The 20552-nt window shown below is 47.9% G+C and overlaps 1 protein-coding gene across 1 annotated transcript; it reads right to left on the bottom strand.

The window, feature by feature from the left end:
* Positions 1 to 285: 285 nt before the first annotated feature.
* Positions 286 to 18672, bottom strand: PPCDC (phosphopantothenoylcysteine decarboxylase). The gene is made up of 6 exons (XM_050903292.1): positions 18633 to 18672; positions 16576 to 16742; positions 11006 to 11101; positions 8510 to 8638; positions 6462 to 6630; positions 286 to 1584 (listed from the first exon to the last, which is right to left on the bottom strand). Exons 2-6 carry the CDS (start codon positions 16726 to 16728, stop codon positions 1499 to 1501), a joined length of 633 nt encoding a protein of 210 aa, XP_050759249.1. The 5' UTR covers positions 16729 to 16742; positions 18633 to 18672; the 3' UTR covers positions 286 to 1498.
* Between the last annotated feature and the right edge of the window lie 1880 nt (positions 18673 to 20552).

Raw genomic sequence — 20552 nt, 5'->3', positions numbered from 1 at the left:
CACTACAAAACTCATGGAAACCAAGAAGCGTCTCTTCTACTGCCTTCAATAAGCTTAAAGTAAGATCCTCTGACAGGTGGATAGCTTTCACCATGCTGAGAAGGTGAGCAAACGATGCAGGTCACACCACAAAGACTTCACTGCCAAAATGCAAAGTTCATGACCACGGTACCACTACGGCCCTTCGTGGGAGCCACAAGCTCTGCTCACACGAGGATCCTTCTGACTTGATCCCCAGAAGCTCTGAATCCCCGGATCTCTGTCAGCAGAAGAGCCAAAAATGGGAAAGTTCAGAGGTTTTTATTTGTGTGGAACGGATAAGGAAAGCAAACATACCCCAATAACCTCTTCCCTCGTGCGCAGCAGTCTGAAGGTTGCCCCCATAGGCGGGATGCACATTCTGTACCAAAGGCCTTAAATGTGACTGGGTCTAGTTAAAAATAAACTCTCTGGGTCAGCAGTGCTCCGCTACAGCGACATGTTCGACAGCCCCAGTTTGCTCCCGTTCCCCTCAGGAGCGGGATCACATCTCCAAGGAAAGGCTGGACTGGGGGAGCCCTGGCTGGTCTGGCCCGGCCCATGGAGTCACAGCATTTCCCAATTTTTTCATGCCGGTCGGTTAATTTTCAAGCCAAAAAGGATTGTCATAGGCAAAGTTTGACTTCACTCCCTTGGGAAACACCCACCCCGGCTTTCCACAAGGGCCCAGCCTGTTCATTTCCTGACTGGAGCGCCCAGATGGGCAGGTGTCATTTTGGTTCACAGTTGACGTCTGCATCCCCATCCAGTCAACAGATACAAAAGGGCAAAGGCTAATTCAGGGACTAGATGGCTTCTTTCAGTCAATTTTTTTCCCATCTCTGATAAAAACCGCACACAGACGCAACAATTCAGCAATGACGTTAGGTGCAAACACGCCCCCGAGCAGCTACAAGAGGCAATTCTTCAGGGGCAGAATTAAAAGCTCTCTTTTATTAAGTTCCCGGAGGGGAAATGCTTTTTGGACAGTGACTCCTGCTGGAAAGGTGAAGCCAGCACAGCTACGGACCAGGCTTTGGAGAGCAGGGATGTCCCCACACCGACCTGCTGGAAGGGGCTGGCATTATCCCCATCACCAGGATTCGCACAGCGCTTTCCTCTCTAGCAGCTCTTGGGGGAACCACTGGACCTGAAATACATTGGCAATTCCTTCTGCAGCCTCCTCAGAAAGGAGCACATGTGAAATACTGGGGGCCGAGCGGCCTAGTGGAACGTTACTCCCTCTCTGTGAGATACCACAGAGTTTTCCCACACTAAAGCAGCATGTTCTTGGCTTTGGTTTCTGAAAGTCTGCACTGCTGTACCACATTTCAGTTTGGCACCAGCTGGAAGACAACCGTTTCACTCCTTCGGTTGAAGAGCACGCTATAGGTATGCATGCCATCTCGACCCGGCTTCCTGTTGGTTTTATCTTCAAATCATCAGGGAGGCACACAAATACAATTTACATGCCAAACCATCAGCTCTGCGTTGGCAAGTCCCGTTCTTCAAGGATCCTCTTCACGCTCTCCACAATGGTCCACACTTCTGCCATGGCACCTCGACCTGCAGGGTAAGAGCAAAACCACACGGTGAAATCCGGGTCCCACGGAGACAGCACGAGGCACGTGCTTCCCCCGTCCCACCACCTCTCTTCTCCACACACCGCACTGCTGTGGAAAATTAGACGCACAACGGTGGCACAGCACAGCAAAGCTCACCAAGTATCCCCACGTGTTTCCTCATGACTCGCCCAACAGAAAGCGACTGCGGAGGCCAGAGGATCTGCTCAGTCCACCTGGTTCTGCAGGGGTTTTGTGGCACGGTTGAATGCCATCAGGGGAGGAGAGCGAGAAGAGTATTCACGCTAACTTAGTTTGGCTCGTAATTCAGAACTCTAAGCAGGAGCACAAGCTCCTCAGACAGTCAATGGAGAGAGGCAGGAAGCCTCAAAAGGCAACTCATATGACCTTAATAAGTACCTCATGTTCTGAATCATCTCCAGAGGTGTCTGCATCTAACCCTTGACTGCACCGCGAGTTACTATCTTCACTCACACTGCCCTGGGGGCAAGGGTGCAAAAGTGCCCCAAAAAAGCATGTGGGTAGTAAAATACTCTATTTCACCTCCTTTCTCCAGTGTAAACATTTTGTGTGTGTGTGTGTGTGTGTGTGTTCAGTATCTTTTTGAAATGGCCTTTGCCTGTAAAAAAGACTTGCCGAATTCATACCATTCCCATGACTCTGCAGTTAAACCCACATTAGAGAAAGCTGTCCTGGATTCGCACCAGCTTGAATCTTGGGAGTAATTCTTGGAGAAGACTGAGTGCTGGACAGAACAAAACGTAAAAGCTTTTCCTTTTGGACTGGTTAGTTGCCAGATGAACATGTAATGTGCACTGTGCTGTTCCTTCTCTCTGAAATACTTTTTAAACTTAGGTTCAGAATTTTAAGGCCAGAGATCATTAAATCATCTTGTCCAACCTCGTGTACTGAACTCAGGACTCAGAACTCAGTGCATTCTGCTGGGGCTGAGGAAAGATACTTCTCCCACCAGCATTTGTCTCCATTGGAAGACTGAAAAGATGGAGTCTCTATTGATCTTTTGTCCTGCTGGCTAATCGCTCTAATAATTTAAAATACGTGCCTTATTGGTCATCAGAAATTAGTTCTGGGAGGGTTTGTTTTCCTCTTTTTTTCTGGTCTGCTTCCACAGCTGGGTTAGCGAGCGCACAGATGAACAGCTAAACCAGCAGCCTCCAAAGAACGGTAACAACTTGAGGGCAGGCAAGAGACAGAGGGGAAGGGAAAGGCCAGACCAGCAGGGAGAGGTGCTCTCTTGTGGGTAGATCACAGCCCTGAGTCTGCCCAGACCCTCAGTCTTCCAGTACAGCTGAGCCCCCCGAGCCTTGTCTGGGACAGAAGGTGTAACTGGATATAACTGAGGGTTTGCGATGAAGAATGATACTTTTGGAAGGTCAAGAAAATTGGGTTTCCCTGCAAAGTAAGACTCCTTCTCCACTACACCTTTTTCAGACCTGTAAATCCCAGGAGGTCTGAAGCATCCTGTGGACAAGCTGCAGGCAGCTTTGGGCCCTTCTGATCTCCTAACCTCGAGGAGAGGAGCTGCAGCTGACAGGTCCCGCTAAACAACAGAAATTCCCTGACTGCCTCTGCAGAGCTACACCCTTCAAGAACATTTCCAAGGCCTGCCTTTGTTCTCCACCACTTCCTCAACATCTTTGGCAATTCACAGCTGGATTTTTAGGTTTAGCAGAGCAAAATCTTGCTAAGCAGCCTGTCTTACAGCACAGCTCATGCCTACAGGTACAAATCTTCCAGTGTGCCAGGCTCTGGAAATCCAGCCAAGGATGGTGAAGATACTAGCAGTCTGGAGATGTTTTTGCAAAGGCAAATTGCTGCAGGCCCACATGTGGTACAGCACCTCTCAAAGCTCTCTTTATATCATGGCACATGGATATCATCAAGGACAACAGCCAGTAGCTTACATTTAACTATCCAATCAAGGAAACATTTTAATTGTCAACTCGATTTAATTTGTTTTTTTAACTCTTTTTTAGCTGGACCCTATGTATAAAAACACCCATTTACTAAGGAAGAAAAATTAATCAGGTAAAGCTTGTAATGCAAAAACTCTGCGGCAGTCAGGATCTGGCCTATTTCAGGTGAGACCAGCCACATGAGTTGAGGAAGATAAACCTCTTTTACAGCAAGACAAACCACAATGTCAACAGACAAAACTGGTGCAAACTGAATCTCTCTTCTTCTGCACCAGATGTGTGAGCTTTGCTACCTGCTGCTTGGGTGGAAGCTGGGCAAACCCCTTTGTGGATGAAGCCCACAAAACTGCAATTAGTGTGAAAGAGGAGGCCTTTGGGTGAAAGGCCTGAAAAAAGAGAGGAAGAGAGGAAAAAGTCAGTGGTGGAGTCTGTCTTGGGTCTTCAGAGACCTGGAGTCCATTACTGCTGTGCTGGTTTTGGCCGGGACAGAGTTAATTTTCTTCACAGTAGCTAGTATGGGGCTATGTTTTGGATTTGTGCTGAAAACAGCGTTGATAATTCAGGGATGTTTTCGTTATTGCTGAGCAGTGCTTACACAGAGTCAAGGCCTTTTCTGCTCCTCATTCTGCCCCACCAGCGAGGAGGCTGGAGGTGCACAAGAAGCTGGGAGGGGACACAGCCGGGACAGCCGACCCCAACTGAGCAAAGGGATATTCCAGACCATAGGATGTCATGCTCAGCAATAAAACTAGGGGGGAGGTTGGTGGGGGGCTGCTCAGGGACTGGCTGGGCATCGGTCGGTTGGTGGTGAGCAATTGTTTTTCATTTGCATCGCTTGTCTTTCTTGGGTTTTATTTCTCTCTCTTTGTTATTTTCCTTTTCATTACAATTTACTATTATTATTTTATTTCAACTATTAAACTGTCTTTATCTCAACTCACAAGTTTTCTCACTTTTACCCTTCCAATTCTCTCCCCCCATCCCGCTGAGGGGGAGTGAGCAAGCGGCTGTGTGGTGCTTAGCTGCTGACTGGGGTTAAACCACGACAACTGCTTTGCCATAATTTTCCTGCATACTGCCAGGAAAATCCTGGCGTTTGCCAACAGGAAAATCTTGTTGCGAATTGACTCACAAACACAAACAGAGTCGAGTCAGATGTGGCTACTACTGCCCCAGCTGTCCGTACCATCCCTCTCCTACAAGCTCCTTCAGGAGTTTGTTCTCACAGTAGAGACAGCTGAACTGAATACGAAGCAGCTCCCAAATGACTGCTGGTGGAACGAGGTAACTCCCGATCAGTGCCGGTTTACTTTGCCATTCTGAGCTACAAACCACAGCCATTCACATGCTGCTTCTCACGTGGCTCACACATCCCTGTCGCAAGGGCGGCAACCCCCGGGAAAGGGGCAGGGTGAGAGCAGCAGAAGGTGGAAATCATGTTCACCATCCAACTCTAATCCATTTGTGCTGGTGAGTCAACTCACGTGGCCCTTTTGCATCTCAGATCCCCATCTGTGAAGCAGGGATGACAACAACACAGCTCTGCCTCAGGTGCAGGAACCTGCAAGAATAAGCACACGACCCATTAGGAGGCACTCAGCTGCTTACTACAGGAATAGAGATCCTATATATGTACTAAAAAAGATGAAGGGAAAAAGTAAAGGACAAAGAAGCTATGCCAGACGGCCTTTCCACTTCTGCCAAAATGTCTGCGCAGAATGACCTCTTTTGGGCGTTCTCCCTTCACATTATTACAAGTACATAAGAAATTTGATGTAATCAGGTCTAAAATCCCAGCGGAAGCATAATTGTCCAGGATATTTCAATTGATGCCTGAGTTACTTGACTACACTTACCTAACTGTAAATATTTCTCAGTCTTCAGCTCCAAAAAACCACTCTCTAGAAGCATTGCACCTACCTAAGAATTCAGAAACTAAGCCAGCCCTAGAATTTAACCATGAAGAACATTTTTAACATCCTGTCTTCGCTACAGACTGTTTAGTGAACTATCTGACAGAGCGGTTAAAATCCTGCTAGAGTTGGGGTGGTTAAACAAAAGTATGAGTATACTGCTGTGCAGGTAATAGCACATTTGCTAGGATGGCTAGAACTGGGTGACATTTTACAGACAATTTGTCTTCTTGATAAAAAAGCGAATCCATTCATCCAAATTGCTTGTATAAAACCCTTCTCAAAACCTCCCAAAAGTCAAAATAACTCCCTTTAAAGCAGCTCCTAAAATACAAGTGAGATCATTTTAGTAGTATTTCTTAGCACTGCAAGTTAAATCTTTTGAAACTGAGCGTGACAACTTTCCCTACCCCCCTCTTTCACTTCACAGATAAGTCTGATGTCAAAACCCCAAATCAAAACTCAATTGGGAAGCTGAAAAGTAACCCAGGCAACAAACAACAACAGATGTTAAATGCACGTCCAGCTACACCCTCAGCCACGTCTGCAAAGCGCTTATTCTCACTGTCTGCTCTCAGGGATAAGATATTATCCGTATGTTAGAGATGAGGAACTGAGGCATGATGAAAACAGCCCACAGTCACAGTAGAGGGCAAGGTCAGGACACCCAAATCCCAGGCTGATAACGCTCACCGCAAAGCCTTCCTTCTCTTTGATCTACTCTCTTCTTGAATGAGTATTTCTTTTAAATATCAGGCCTATCTAACGGCTCATTTGAAAGCCTGGCTTGGATGGTCTCTTAAGGCTACTTAAAAATTAATGAACAAGAATAATAGATATCAGCTAGCACAGGGCAAAGCTTCAGTTTGTTCGTATAAACCCTGGCAGTGAGCACCTGCTCCCTGCAGTTTAACATCTTCAAGGCCACACAGCAAAAGAATGCACCTCCCTTCAGGATAAGAGCAGCACTCGTCCAGGAAAAGACTCCGAAGACATGTGAAAGGACTGACCTTCATCTCCACACACTAGTTTCTTCACCACACAGGGGATCTCTGTGTAGCCAAAGCCTTTCAGCTGCTCCACCTGCTGAGCTGTGATGGGATGTTCCCACATGGCCGTGTTCATAGCTGGGCAGAAGAGCAGAGGTTTGCTCAGATCCCAAGCGCGGATGACACAAGTCTGCAAGAGAAAAGCCAAGAGGTTCAGCTCCGAGATGGGCTGTCTTTCCTCATTCCTTCTCATCACTTTGCTGCACAGAAGCGCTTTCCCAGCCTGGGTGTCATTAGAGGGCCAAAAGCCTCAATCTGTCAGTGCAGCTGGACTAACCCACAGGCAGATGCACAGGGCTGATACTAACTTGAATTACATTCCAGAAAAGCTCATCTCTGACAGGCAAGAAGGCTACAAAGAGGATAGATCCCATCCTACTCCGGCACGGGGCCAAGCAAGCAGCCCAATCGCTGGAGCAAACCAAGCTGGAACACGATGCGTGTAGACCGCCAGCCCATGTGAGAGACCGAGAGGAGCTGAGGGGTGGCCACAGATCGTATCAGCTATAGAGAAATCCCCAGGCAACACTTCAGATAAGCCAGCTGTAGAGCCACACACAAAAAGTTGGCAAGTGAGTCTTTTTTAAATGATATGCCAACTGGATCCGTAACTCCTCACAAGGGAAGCACTGCTGCTTCCAGGACACAAACAGAGGATAACACGAACACATCTGGGCTGTTGCAGAAGATGCTGGCAGATTCCAAACCATCTAGCAGCTCCTGCGTGCTACAGGGAATCATATCTGACTCCTCAGTAATTCAGAACTTCCAGATAACCCAATATCACCTCATCTCCTTAAAAAGGTAAATGCTGGTTGCTCTTAATGCAATGTCTATCAGTTTCCCTAGGCCTAGCAGCATTTACATCATGCAAAGGGAGCTTCCCAGGTAGCAACAGTCCCTGGTGCAGGGTCTCTGCTCAGATCACAGAGTACTTACGAGAACCCTGCCCATCCTTTTTTATGCCCTGTGATTTGAACCCTTCCCAGCACAGGGAAGTCTGCTAGAATCTGTTCTAACTTGCCAACCAGCACCTCCAGCACTTGCTTTCCTTTGCTGGAGCTACCTCTTCCCTCCACAAGGCTCTCAGAAAAGACTGGCAGGAGGTTGTGAAGCCATGCATCCCTAACATCCTTCCTGAGCTCTTCTCTCTGCTACCACCATCACATCTACAGTGCCAAGGGGACCCAGAAGGACAAGACATCGCTTGTCCCTCCCACAGCTCTTTCTGGCTTCTCTCAGATCTCCCAGATCTACCCATACAAGTGAGGGCTGTTGCTCTGGGTGTATTTTGTTCATTCATATGCAATTCCTCTTACCTGAACAGCTAAGTTGGTCATGCAGGGCTCCCCGGCCAGAGCTGATCACCCAACAGAGAAGCACACTCTCTTTTAATACACTTTCTGATCAGCCTTTGAGCCAGAGCACTTTTAATACCAGAAAAACAAGCCTGAACAAGCAAAATCCCCTGTAGCTGAAACTGGAAGGTAAGTAAGTGTGAGCATGTTTGAATTTCTGTGCTATGCAGTTAGGTGAGGGAGGAGGTGAGGTAGCAGGAAGTAAACAATTTTATCTCATCTCACAGGTGTCTTTCCAGATTGCATCTAAAAAATGCAGAGAGGAACTCAAAAGTGAGTGCAAGTGTGTATGCACACACGTGTGTGTGTGTACATGCATGACAGAGAGAGGGTGGAGGTAGAAAGAGAGAAATACCACCCGTCAGGAAAAGCAGGAAAGGCACAAAGCAGGGACTGGGAAATAATGGAAGAGACTGACAGAGCCGAGGAGTGGAAAGGGATGTAGGTCAGGGAAGGAAAGAACAACTGTTTGAGAAGGAACAGGGGAACCATACTGGAGGAAGAGAGCGACAAGCATATGAAGTGGGAGCAGAACATGCAAATCTCACTGTTCTCGGTGCTGCAGAAGCACAAGAGTTTCCATGAAAGAAAGGTCAGACGGTCTAACGCTGTGAGGTGAGAGAACTCTCAGGCAGAGCTCTGGTTACTCACCAGCAGGTTGTCACAGATGCCATTCGCGAGCTTTGCCAACGTGTTTGCATCAAGAGGTGCCACCAACATAAGGTCAGCCCATCGTCTGAGCTCAATGTGCAGGACTGGGTCTGAACGACCTTTCCACAGCTGTGGATGAGACAAGATGCAGATTACCGAACCCTCACAATGAACGCTGTGAACAACAGGCACTTTAGCAATCCCACATCAGTAACCACCATGTAAATGTAAGGGGAAAGAATTACTCTCACATCAAGCAAGACCTGACAGCGTGGGGAACGAGGGACTGCAGCCACGGTGCTCACTTTTCTGACTTCCCCGCTCCTCCAGTGAAGGCCGTGTTGCAACTACGTTTAGGAAGCACAGTTAACGGACGTGCTCGGTGCTCTACAAATGGGTATCCTTTCCCCACAAAGACAATTCACACATCCACCAGCCACAGATTTCAACTCACAGGGAAGAGCTTTCCCCATCCACTTCCCATTCACATCATCCCTCAGCTTCAGAACTGTTCATAAGAGCTCCTTCCACACATAGCATATCTGAGCGGAGAAAAGAGCTCCACCCTATCAGCCAACTGAAGCCAGACAGGACCAAACCAGGGGTCACATTGCCTGAGGAACCCACGTGATTTATAAGCTTCACATTTCTTTGAAGTGACCCTGTCCACTGGCTTTTAACAAGGTATAGACCCCTAACTGCACAAGTCACTTTTGATTAGGATGCACGCCGCTACGCACACTCACAGCAGCAAAGTAAACCCTCGTAAGTACAGTAGGGAATAGTCCTGTTGGCTTTCTCTGGGATGGATGAGGTTTAGCCAACTGGGCACTTTCCTCCTCTCTTGACTTTTAAGTGAATATTTCTATTTTCGCTAAAGCTCCGAGTTGCTCACGAGAGTCCTGGTCTTTTCTTAAGAGCGCAGTTAACTGGGAAAGTGTCAAGAGAAGCAGCAAAGAGCATCAGGTGCTTAATCCCCAGGGGACACACACAACCACAGGCCAGCAAGAGGTGCATCAGGGCCACAAACTGGTCCTTCTCTGAGTCACTGGAAACCACAACAAAAAGACAGCATCCGGAAAGCTGGTGCTTCCTGACACCTTTCCCAGCTCCTCCACTCACTTCTATTTTTTCTAGAAGCACTGAAAATTATATTTTACTCTGAAAATAAAACTACCTCACAAACAGATGCCAAGCAGGCTTATTTCCCACCCTTCTGTCAGAACAGTGTGTTATAAGGGCTCCGTGCCTGCTTTCCAGTGGGCCAGCAGACCTCAAAGCCTGACCTGCACCTCTTCTATCACCCCACCGAGGGTTCCTCAGAAATAACTGCCTGGAGCTGTAGCACCCTGGGACCCAGCTGATCTCCACCAATCTCCTAGACGAGCCAGAAATCTTCCTGGCCATTGCCATTAGCATGCCTCTCTCCACTTAAAAGCGATGCTCATGTGTGAGTGCATTGGCAAGAGTACTGGTAAAGAGTAGATCACCTCGTACTCAGATCAGTACTGTAAAGTAGAGGTAAAATGTATAGAAAAAACAAATGCTGATGTTTATACAATGAGCCTCTTCATACCCAGGGACTCTCAAAGCATGTCAGCAAAACTGCAGTCAAGAGAAAAAGCCATTTTACAGGGTCTAGACATATTCACAGCCCTGACAACTGAGGGCTCTTCTATGTATGCGCATGAGCACAGATGCAGACACCTCTGAGATAAACACCACTTCCACCAGGAGAACCTCTCTAACTTCCAGCCACCTATCACACTGATGCACGACATCTCCAGGTACTGGCCTTCCTCCGCACCGCTACACCAGGGTGGGCCTACCAGCACAAGGTTACCCAAGCAGACACCAGGCTGAGTTTTAAAGCAGTGTGGGTAGTTTTGTGAACGTCAGTGATGTCTGTAGATTCAGAATTCGTAGTGTTAAGGAGAATTAAGCTGTTGCCTTCATGACAAGTATGAGTCATGACAAGCACCAAACACCCTCACTGCGACTCTGCAGTGGCTTTCTTGACATTTCCTGATACTCCTCTCAGAGCAGCAGATAGCGGCTGAGCCCAGGGTGGTGAGAGACCTCTTCTACCCTCACTGCCGCTGCAAGTCTGCTAGGGCGGTACAAAATCCTCCGGTACAGTCAGGGCGGCCTTTCTTTGCTTCCTCATTTGCAGCATGGTTGGAACCACGTTCTTTGAAAGCCATATTCCAAAGCATACATTACTAGAACAAAGAAGTGAGTCTTGGCCCAGGATTAAAAAATAAATAAATGTGGTCTCTTGCAAAGAAACTTAAGAGGAACACTTCTATTTGCTGTTCAGCACTTGAACAACTAAGTGAATCTCTCAGGGAGCCTGCTTTTTTTCTGAAGCGTGACCCATTGGCTTTCTGGAAGTAGAAGGCATAAGTGCATGACAAAACTACTTGAATTACAAAACATGTGGCTAGTGGGGACAGGACAGAAGCCCTTGCAGTCTCCAAAGGAAGAACAACTCACCTGCCACTCATCTTCATCGCTGTAGAGGGTGACAGGAATCTCCGGGGCATTGTAGAAATGCTTTGCTCTCTCAGTAGTGACCACCTTCACTTCGAGCTAATCGGAAAAGAAAGAGAAAGAAAGACCAGCGGTTAGACTTGAGGACAATCCTGTAAAGCGAGGTAGAGGAGGAGGGCTCAAGCCGCAAAGATTTTGAAAGCTATGTGGATTCTCAGAGGACCTTCTCCTATTCACGGTTGAAAGGCCAGGCCACCACAGGTATTCATGGGAGCTGAAGACTCATTTCATGCCACCCTAAAACGGGCAGGTGATTAGTCACCACCTGCCAAACATGTTCACATGGCTAGTTCACAGCGGGGACAGCAGAGAGGACAGAGCAGGTCAGAATGAGATGCAGTTCTGCACAGAACTTCAAAGAGTCAATAAGAAGCAGCAAACCAAAGCTCTGTGAAAGATGCCCTTTAATCTCAAAATACGCCTGCCAAAGGGAGTAGGAGAGCATCTTGCCTCAGTGGATTCCCTTAACCACAGCACAGAGGACTGCCGAGGGGTGGCATGCCTACGCGGCACTTGCAGGATCCCTATTCCCACACTCAGAGCCAAGAGGAAGCTCTGTGCCAAGGGAAAGCACAGTGCTGAGTGATCAAAAGGACTGCTGAGGGACAAGCAGGTTAGCTGGGGCTCAGCACCACCAGCGCAAAGCAAGCCCACCTCTGCTGCACAAGGCTTCACAAGAAAGAGAGGCTTTGGAAGACAGAGTACGATTTCTTGGTCGAATGAACCACGCTGTGCACCCCTCTCTGTCTCTTTCTGCCCCTGCCTCTCTTTCTCAATGATCTCCTGGTGCCAAAGGTGGGGAGGTAGCTACAGACTACTGGATACTACTTTTTAAAACTGTGTTAATCAGACTTGCTCCAGCCAGGGGTAAAAATACCAGAAGCAAGTTGGAGTTGTGTCTTCCAGCTCTCCTTCCTACCAAGGTTGCAAAGAGGAAATCCTCTGTGTAGGTATGTTCATTGCACAGGGTTTCTGTGCAGCCAAAACAGTAAACCAGTGGCTTCCACAAAGGAAAGAGAGACTGGGTGAAAGTATACGAAGGTTCTCTCCGAAATCTTAGAGAAACCTGCCTGCCTGGTTGAAAGCCAGTGGAACCTTCAGTTATATGGTACATACTGGGGAAACCCTATCATGTCCCTTGGATGTTTATTTGACGTGCACACTTACGAGGTGCTAAGGTGCCCTACGACACAAGATCCGTTCATTTCCTCCCGCAGAAATCTTAGCGAGTGGGAAAAGGGGGGTTTTTCTGGTTTCTACATGTCTCATGACCTGCTCAAAGCTGTAGCTCTGACAAACGTCACAAACAGCTGCCTGCCACATGCAGTGAACCAGAGGTGCTCTGCGCACACTGGGATCAGCCGCAAAGCAGAGCCAGTGTCGGAGTGGCTCTGCATGTGCTGATCACCCGTGCAGGACATGCAACTGTATTTCCATCTGCAATTCCTCCCAAGGATGTACCTTAAAACCAGTCACCAGACAGGCCAACACACGGAGGGAGTGCTCTGAAAAGACTGATAATGTGGACGATGCACCTCAGGCTGCCGATTACAGTGAAAAATAACCCTTTTCCTTGTTATTGGCCGCTTTCAACCACTGCTTCAAGCACTTCACAGTGCAACCCACTGCGTGGTTCTGTTAGCCCAACAGAGAGATGGGGAGAAACCAACCTCACCAACAACTCCCTCCTGCTAGAAAACTGCGGCCTGAGGTACAAAACTGATGAAGCATTTGGTCTGCGCACTCTTGCTAAAACAGACTGCTGAAAATCTCCAACCTCCAAGAAGCTATCTTCAACAGCAGCGGTTGAAGTGACAAAACATGTTAACCTATCTCCCCAACACTATCTATTTGACTGGGAATGGAGCAGTGTTGATTATCTGCACCCTATGCGACCAGAATAAAGGCTGGGAGCAGCGGAAAAATCCCAGCCTTAGCATATCGCGGTCAATTTGGTAATTTTTCCCATTTCCTGAAGAAAAAGTAATGGGAAAAAATAGCTGCACATAACACCAGTTTTTGGTACTACATGTTTGGTTCTTTGCCTCCTGCAAATGTCTGCTCTTTTTCAAGTGACTCTAACTTGGAATCACAGCTGCATTTCTAGTGCTTTCGAGTGTGAAGATCACACTCACAGCAATCGACTGTATTGTTACCATACTAACCTCACCTCACAGGAAGCTGCTTGGAGCCGAGCAGCGACACCCACAAAGGTGCTAATGCTGCTCTCTGCTATGCCATGGGCTTCAGTGAGGTGTTAACCTCACAGTCTGCAAGATACTATTTATTTGGTGATTTTAAAGAGCAACGTGCAGTTTAAAGGGTCATGTCTGCTCTCTGAAATGGTACCAGTAGGCCAAGTCTGCACTAAAAGTTTTCAGCAGTAATTTTTGTTAGTGGTATTCTTATTTTACAGTTAGCCATAACGGTATAAGGATTTCTAAGTGATACAACTCGATCTACCACGTAACATGTTTTGTCACTTGCTGCTTCAATTGCGTTATTATTCAAAATTATCTAATCTAGACCAGAAATACCCGGCTAAGGCTAAACGACACAGAAAAATCCCCAAAAGACACTCTGCTTTTTTTTTTTTAAAGATAGTTTCATAACCATTTCCAGTCTTAAAAAAAAAATACTTATTTCTTCAAAGCATAAGCCCAGGAATAGGGAATAGCTGGCTATCAAGTACTGTATCCAATCCACTACAAGCTAGAGCATACCAGAGGGATGTTCAAGGACTCCGAGTGGTGGTGACTCCACCACTCCCCCAAGAAAGTTGCTCTATTAGTTAAATATTCTCCCTAATTAAGGTTTTCTGCTGGGGTGGGCTCCTGGTTCCCTTGTTCTGAGCAAGTCCTTCAAGTCCCTCCAGCTACGTTGGAAAGAGATCAGTGTTCTCAAGATCACTTTAGCCTACATAGTTTTTTCTTTCCATTTACCTGGCACACCCTCTGTTTGCCTGTGGATATATCTCTGCTTAAACAGTAAAGGCAGTCTAGCCACACTCAGAAACTCCTTTACTGGAGACAGTTTAGACTAGTTAGAGTTCTTTTACTTGGACCACTTAAGCCAATTCTCCAGAATAAACTTTACTGCAAAACTGCTGTCCTGTGTTCACACAATATTGTTGGTCTCTGTTAGAGGATTCTCCTGTCACAGTCGTTTCTGCTTGGGGTAAGGGCGTGTGTATGATTTTTTTTCATAACTTTCTCAGTTTTGACAGCAAAATCTTTACAGACAGACTGAGCTTCGGTAACAACTGTTGCAGAAGAGGATGAGTAGCTCCTCTGTTAAATGGCACCTACAAGCTGATGCAGAGGCTACCTGGCAGGAGCACAATGAAATGACTTGATGTGATTTAAACCTGGGTGTCCAGATGACACCCTGTAGCTTCAAGAGCAATACCTTTCACCCAGAGAAAAGTTTGTCGTTGCCTTTCTTTATGACTAACCAATATCCTGCCAATATAATTTTTGTCACTGTATTCCTACCAGGCCATTCAAAAAATTCTAGGAATCAGCCTGAGACAACGTGTGTGAGTGTAGCACAACCACGAGAGTTACCCACAGTGTCCTGACGAGACACTAGGTGCTGTCTCCCCACAACACCAGGTGCAAGGGTAATAAGCTGAAAGGTGTAAGCTGATGCCGTCTAAATTTCCTAGCTCTTCAAAGAGGTTAAACAAAAGGCAGTAAGATGTAGCCACATCCATTATCACCCTCAAGGAGATGTTCAAGTGTAATGAGTGCAAAATCACACTGCCAAGTTGTTCACCAAGGATCATTTTAGCCAAAACATCAATTTAAACTAACCACTCTGGTTTCAAGCCTCTGACCACATCTCCTTTGGTATCAAAGCCTTCCTCTGCTCCTGCCCTGCTTCCACTGATGGCTTTTTAAAGTTCTGTTCCATCAGTAAAGAAACGGATGCAACAGGCTTGTGCAGGACTTAACAAACTCAATGGAAAAGTTACACTGACTCAGCAGGCTTTAGATCAGGCCTTGAAATCACATCAGAAATGAGTAAATAAATAATTTTAATTAATAAATTAAGTACCAGAAGCTCCTGGACTGGATGCTTCACTTTTGCTTTTTATGCAACTAAAGCCTAAAACCAGCGGCCACAAAGCCTGCAACGGATGTCACAGAACCTATGGGCCTTCACAAAGAATTTAGGTCCAGCCGTCCGCAGTTTTTAATTACGCATCAAACGCTCAGAGAGAAGGAACGCTTTTGACCTAGACTCCTACAGTGGATCATTTGCATTCTTCCCGTCACCTGCAAAGAAGGATGTTCCAAGCACCAAGAGCAAAGGAAAAGAGACAACAGCGAAGGCAATCCAAGAGCAGAGGATTAGAAGATGCATATCGCTGGCCCTGGTCTGGTCACCCCCCTTCCTTGGTATTATTTTTCTTTGGCCCTCTTATTTCCGGCTGGGACCTTCGGCCTCACTAATCATTTCAGGTCAAGTAATAAATTAACTGAGGCCCCTCTTTGCAACCCACGACGCCAGCCCAACTGGCAGAACCGGTGCCCAACGGCTCGCCACATCTTCAGTACCCTTTCCAGCTTGGATATCAACATCAACCAGCTATGTCAGAGTTACTCGGGGATTGCACCTCTTCTGACTCTATGTTAATGTATCTACAAGGTAAAGCCTCCCAAATCATCCAAAAGGACATTCATTAAGCTATCTAACCAATGCATCTCCATATTTAAGTGCACCCTCTTGCTCCTGCCACTCTTTCATGCCACTGCTCCAAAACATTTGCTCCATTTCTTAAAAGCTAAAGGTTTTCTATGTTTTCTTCTAACTTGATTCTAGAGCAAAACTTAGCACATTTCCCTCCCTGATTCTAGTCACTAGTGGCCTCTGCTGGACACCTCTGTTACTCCAGACAATAAACTCTAGTAAAAAAAAAAAAAAATAAAAAAATGTACAGACACATATAGCGGCTTGTATTTTCTATTTCTGTTTTTACAAGATCTGGTTTCCCTTTGTTGGTCAGACAGCAGTGTCCATCTTTGCAAACTCCACATCTCACCTACGGAAAATTGCAATAGCCTTATTAGAGATTTCAAGTTCCAGAAAGCATCACCTGTGTCTGTAGCCAGATCGGGTAATTTGACTGACAAGGACATATTCCAGAAAAAAAAACCAAAGCAAGGACCTATTCAATCATTTTTGAGAGAATTAAGCAAGCTGAGCTGAACAATAGTACTTTCATATTCCAGAGTCTAAATGTCTGCCTATGGAAATATCCAGGAATAGTTACTGCTCTTTAAGCCTGATGTAAAGCTAACTCTTAAGTGTAGAAATGTATGAAATTATAGGAAAAAGTATTAATTGATTTTTAAAAACAGGAGGAATCCTCCCCCAACAAATTTTCAAACTAAAGGGCTCAAAGCCAGAAGGAACTCTCCATTTCAACAGAAGCCATGTAATCTCTCCTCAAAAAGAGAAACAGGATAACACCAACTTTACAATACTCTGCCAATAGATTTACTCACCCCAGTGATTTTCAGCAGTTCAGCGATGAGGAGAGGCAGCTTCAGGGCAGCCACACTTCCAGTCACGCCCACCAGGACACGGTATTTTTTCTGTGGCAGAGATGAGCTCTTTTCTGCAGGAAACCCTGGTTCTGGCAGGGAGAAGGGCTCCATGCTCCAATCAAACTCTACAAGCACAGAAAAACAAAGACACTTGACTAATGGTGCCACTGAGCAAGGCTAGCACAGCAGGGCTCCAACATCGACGTATTCCCGAGGGCACGGATCTAAGCCTGGACTATGCAGGACCCAGAGTAATTCAGTCTGAGAATGAACACTCAGACCCCGATTCACAAAGCTTTCAAGCATCAGCAGACCTTTAAGCCTACTCCTCCTGTTTAATTACAATTTGCTCTGGATAATGGTAAATAGAATGCTAAAACCTGTGCAGGCAGGCCACAAAAGTGTTCTGGTAAAGCCCACGGCCCCCAAAACAAAGATACACTCTCAGGTGTGGAACTTGGTCCCGAATTTACAATGAATGTACCTTTCACACTGACTGCTGGGAAGACACGCAACCCCCAGCTGAGTCCGTTTCCCTTCGCTCTCTCTGCTGAGTAATAAATGCAGGGAGACATTTTAATTATTAAAAATTTGGGGGCCCTGAGGCAAGCATTATCATCGTTCTTCCTATTGTATCACTACGTATTTACAGCAGCGCTAGAAATGACTCCCTAGCAGACGGGGAAAAAAACAAAACAGTGAATAAGAGGTAGAACACAACAGGGCACCAAGTGAAAACACCTTCTGAGGGGCGTGAAGGTCAGAACCGCTCGCTCCCCCACCAGCGCCGAGCAAAGCGATCTGCAGGCCAATGTGGCCACTTCGGAAGGCAGGCTGAGCAAGCAGCTTTAATTCCGGTCTCCTGCCTCCTCCCAGCTTCCCTGCGCCACTACCACACCGATAAATCACAAAGGACTGTTCTGGTGAGGAAAAGCGTTCCTCTGCGGAATCGACGTGAACATCTCTGCCTAACGAGTAATTACCAAAGAGTAAATTCACTTCTGGAAAAATCTGAAACCTGTGTTTCTAGCAAAGGCATTACGCTGGGATTCGGTAAAGTTTGTTCCATTTTAGCGACAACCTTGTTATTCAGAGGAAGTTACTTGGAAGCATTTTGGGTAGAACAAAAGGGAAGAAAGAGACGTTTACGCTGCCCTTATTTTCGGTACCAACTCGGATGTCGGAGTGAGGGGGCTGGATTCCCGAGAAAGAGGAATTTACCCCTTCGCTCACTCCCCGGGACGATTCAGCAGCAGGTTTAATTTAGGATCCTTCTCAGGGTGATTCAGATCACGCTTGTGCAGCCGTTACGTGGAAGCCCGACCTCCGCACCCAGCCGCCGAGACGCACGAGCACAAACACCCTTTCTAACCTCCTCGCACCCATCCGCTGCAACACAACAGCAATAACACGTTCTTTTTCCACGCTCTGCTTGGCATGAGTGCGTTTAACTCGGGCCCCTGAGGTTTCTCAGTGTGTTTACGAAAAAAAAAATTGCCAGGATAAGAGCACAATTTCGGCTTGAGCTTCTAGGCACTGATTAGCAAGAGTAATCAGAGGCAAGGAAATCCAGCATGCATATTGGCTAGGCGATTTTAACGCTACTGCAACACTTTACATGTTTATCTATATCTAATTAAAATTAAGTTAACGCTGTCACAGCAAGGAAAACATCCACTTCCCTTATGATTACTAAGCGACAATTAATTCACCGAAGCATCCACATCTTAAAGCCTAGGGAATAAGATGTAATTTTTTAATAGGCAGCTTTCAAAAAGGGCTATTAGCGACAAAACAAAAGCGCGATGCGCTGGGCCGCGCTTTCCTCTTACCCAAACACAGCTCTGGGGAATCAGCTAAGAAGCCATTAGAAAGCAAGCAGTTTACAGGCCGCCTTAGTTGTTTTACCAGCTTTTTAATGCCGCAGTTACGCTGAAAACAGCTTCAAAAGGCAGAGAACAGAACCGAGAAAACCCCGGGGATTTCCAAAACATAAACAAACAACGTTTATATACCGGTAGAGACACGACGGAGCCCGGTCAGGAGGGGCAGGGGAGCGACAACCTCCTGAGCTCAAAGCCTCGGCGACCGCAGGGGCCGGGCCGCGGCCTGCTCCGGCGGAAGCCTCGACCCGCCTCGCCGCCCGCCGTCGCCCAGCAACGGGGGCGCGACCCCTCCGCGCCCCGGAAGGCGAAGGGCACGCTGGGAAATGTGGCCCCCCCCCCCGCCCTGCTTGGTGCTGGCTGCGCATGCGCGCCGCGGCGGGCGGGAGACGGGGCGGCCCTGAGGTGGTGGCATGGCGGCGGCGGCCCTCAGTGCTTCTCTCCCGGCCGGGACACCCCCTGCCCGCCCCGGGGCCCTTCCCTCCACCCCGCCTTCCCCCTCAGGCACCGCCAACCCCTGGAGCGCTGGGTTTGGCCGGCTCCGCTGCCGGTAGCACTCACAGGCAGCCCGAGAGGGGCTTTTAGGCCTTGCATCGGGGGTGCTTGCGCCCCTTGGCACCCCAGTCACAGCCGCTCCACGGCGCCGGGGAGCAAACGCCCATGCAAGGGAGCCCTGCAGCAGCAGGCAGGTGGTTTCAGGTTCCTCAGAAAGCTGCTTAAGGGGGGACCCTAGCTCACGGCAAGGCTTTAGGTATTTCAGAGGGGAACGGAAAACTCACTGCTAGGGGAAAATGTGTAGGGGAGCAGGGTAGAGAAAAGGGGCGTCTGATGGGGGCAGAGCCATCGGCTACTCCTGGGTCCCCGCAAAGGGCAGCAGGCTGCTCCCGCTGACAGGTGAGCCCAGGGAGGCGTTACAGACCAGGCGTGAAACCCTTCCTGCAGGATTCGGGGCAGCCGCAGAGAGCTGGCAGGGGGAGAGGCGGGTTGAGAGGACCGCTTGTTTAGTGTCTGCAGCAGAAGCGCGACAGATCTGGGGCAGCGCGTGGGAGGTGATCCCCAACCCTTCCCAGATACGGCTTAGCAGCTCTCTGGGCATCCCTCTAACGTTGTCAGCTACAAATAAGCAGCAAGAAAGGCAAGAGGCAGAGAGCTCTGCCTCGCCGACTGCGGGACGTGGAAAGCAATGGGGAGACCTCAGTAAAACCCCAAGCGTGCTCTAGTCCGGAGCTGCCTCGTCACCCAGCCGCGGAAACACCCAAGCATCAGCTCTCCCACCCCGTGGGCTTCAGCGGCACCGCGCTTTGATCGCAACCGTGGCAGTCCCCGCCTAAAGCGGTCGCAGATTAAAACTAAGCGCTGTGAGAGCGAGGGTATGGTATCCTGCCCGGCTCCCGCTGGCAGGGCAGGAAGGCTGGAGCCGCAGGGGCACGTTTCAGTGGTCAGCGCTCGCGCGTTTAGGAGACGCACTGGAGAGGAGGGTTAGATGCTGAAGCAATGTCTGTTAGTTATAGCTTGTTACAGTTATTTATGCATCTTACTGTAAATGCAAACGGTGAAGTCACTTAATTCATCATTTCTCAGACACGGATGACAGAGCACGTGATTTGGCATAGTAAGTTTTAGGCTAGCTATAAATGAATTGCACAATATTTAAACCTGATTAAGTACATAATAGGCTCAGCAAAGGATTACTTTTCTCCTTACGTTTTATACATATATATACACACACACACACACACAGACAGGCATTTTATCAGTAGCTGCATTTTAGTCGTGTTAAAGAGACAACTGCCTACTGCAGAGTGACTGAAGTGATACCCTTAAAAAGGAAACTATTCTTGGCGTGCTTCGCTGGAAAAGAGTTCCTCTCTGGGGTGATTCTCGTGGGTAGGAGTCGCATACAAGCATCACCGGACAGTTAGAGGGGCCGGGGGGCGAGGGGTTGGGCGCTCGCACAGCCCTGGCTAGCTGTGGGCACAAGCGGTGGCACACTGAGCTCGTCGCCTGCAGCGGGCAGGAGATATTTGAGCCGAGGGGCCGGATCGGATTCTG

Source organism: Gymnogyps californianus, chromosome 11, assembly GCF_018139145.2.
Source record: "Gymnogyps californianus isolate 813 chromosome 11, ASM1813914v2, whole genome shotgun sequence".
NCBI lineage: Eukaryota > Metazoa > Chordata > Aves > Accipitriformes > Cathartidae > Gymnogyps > Gymnogyps californianus.
This window is presented reverse-complemented; position numbering and strand designations above follow the sequence as displayed.

Excerpts from the sequence above, each read along its gene's own strand:
- PPCDC (XM_050903292.1), bottom strand. The coding sequence starts at position 16,728 with ATGGAGCCCTTCTCCCTGCCAGAACCAGGGTTTCCTGCAGAAAAGAGC. Across the intron at positions 11,102-16,575 it reads AACTGCTGAAAATCACTGGG|CTCGAAGTGAAGGTGGTCAC; the intron begins GTGAGTAAATCT and ends TTTTCCGATTAG. Across the intron at positions 8,639-11,005 it reads GCGATGAAGATGAGTGGCAG|CTGTGGAAAGGTCGTTCAGA; the intron begins GTGAGTTGTTCT and ends TCTCATCCACAG.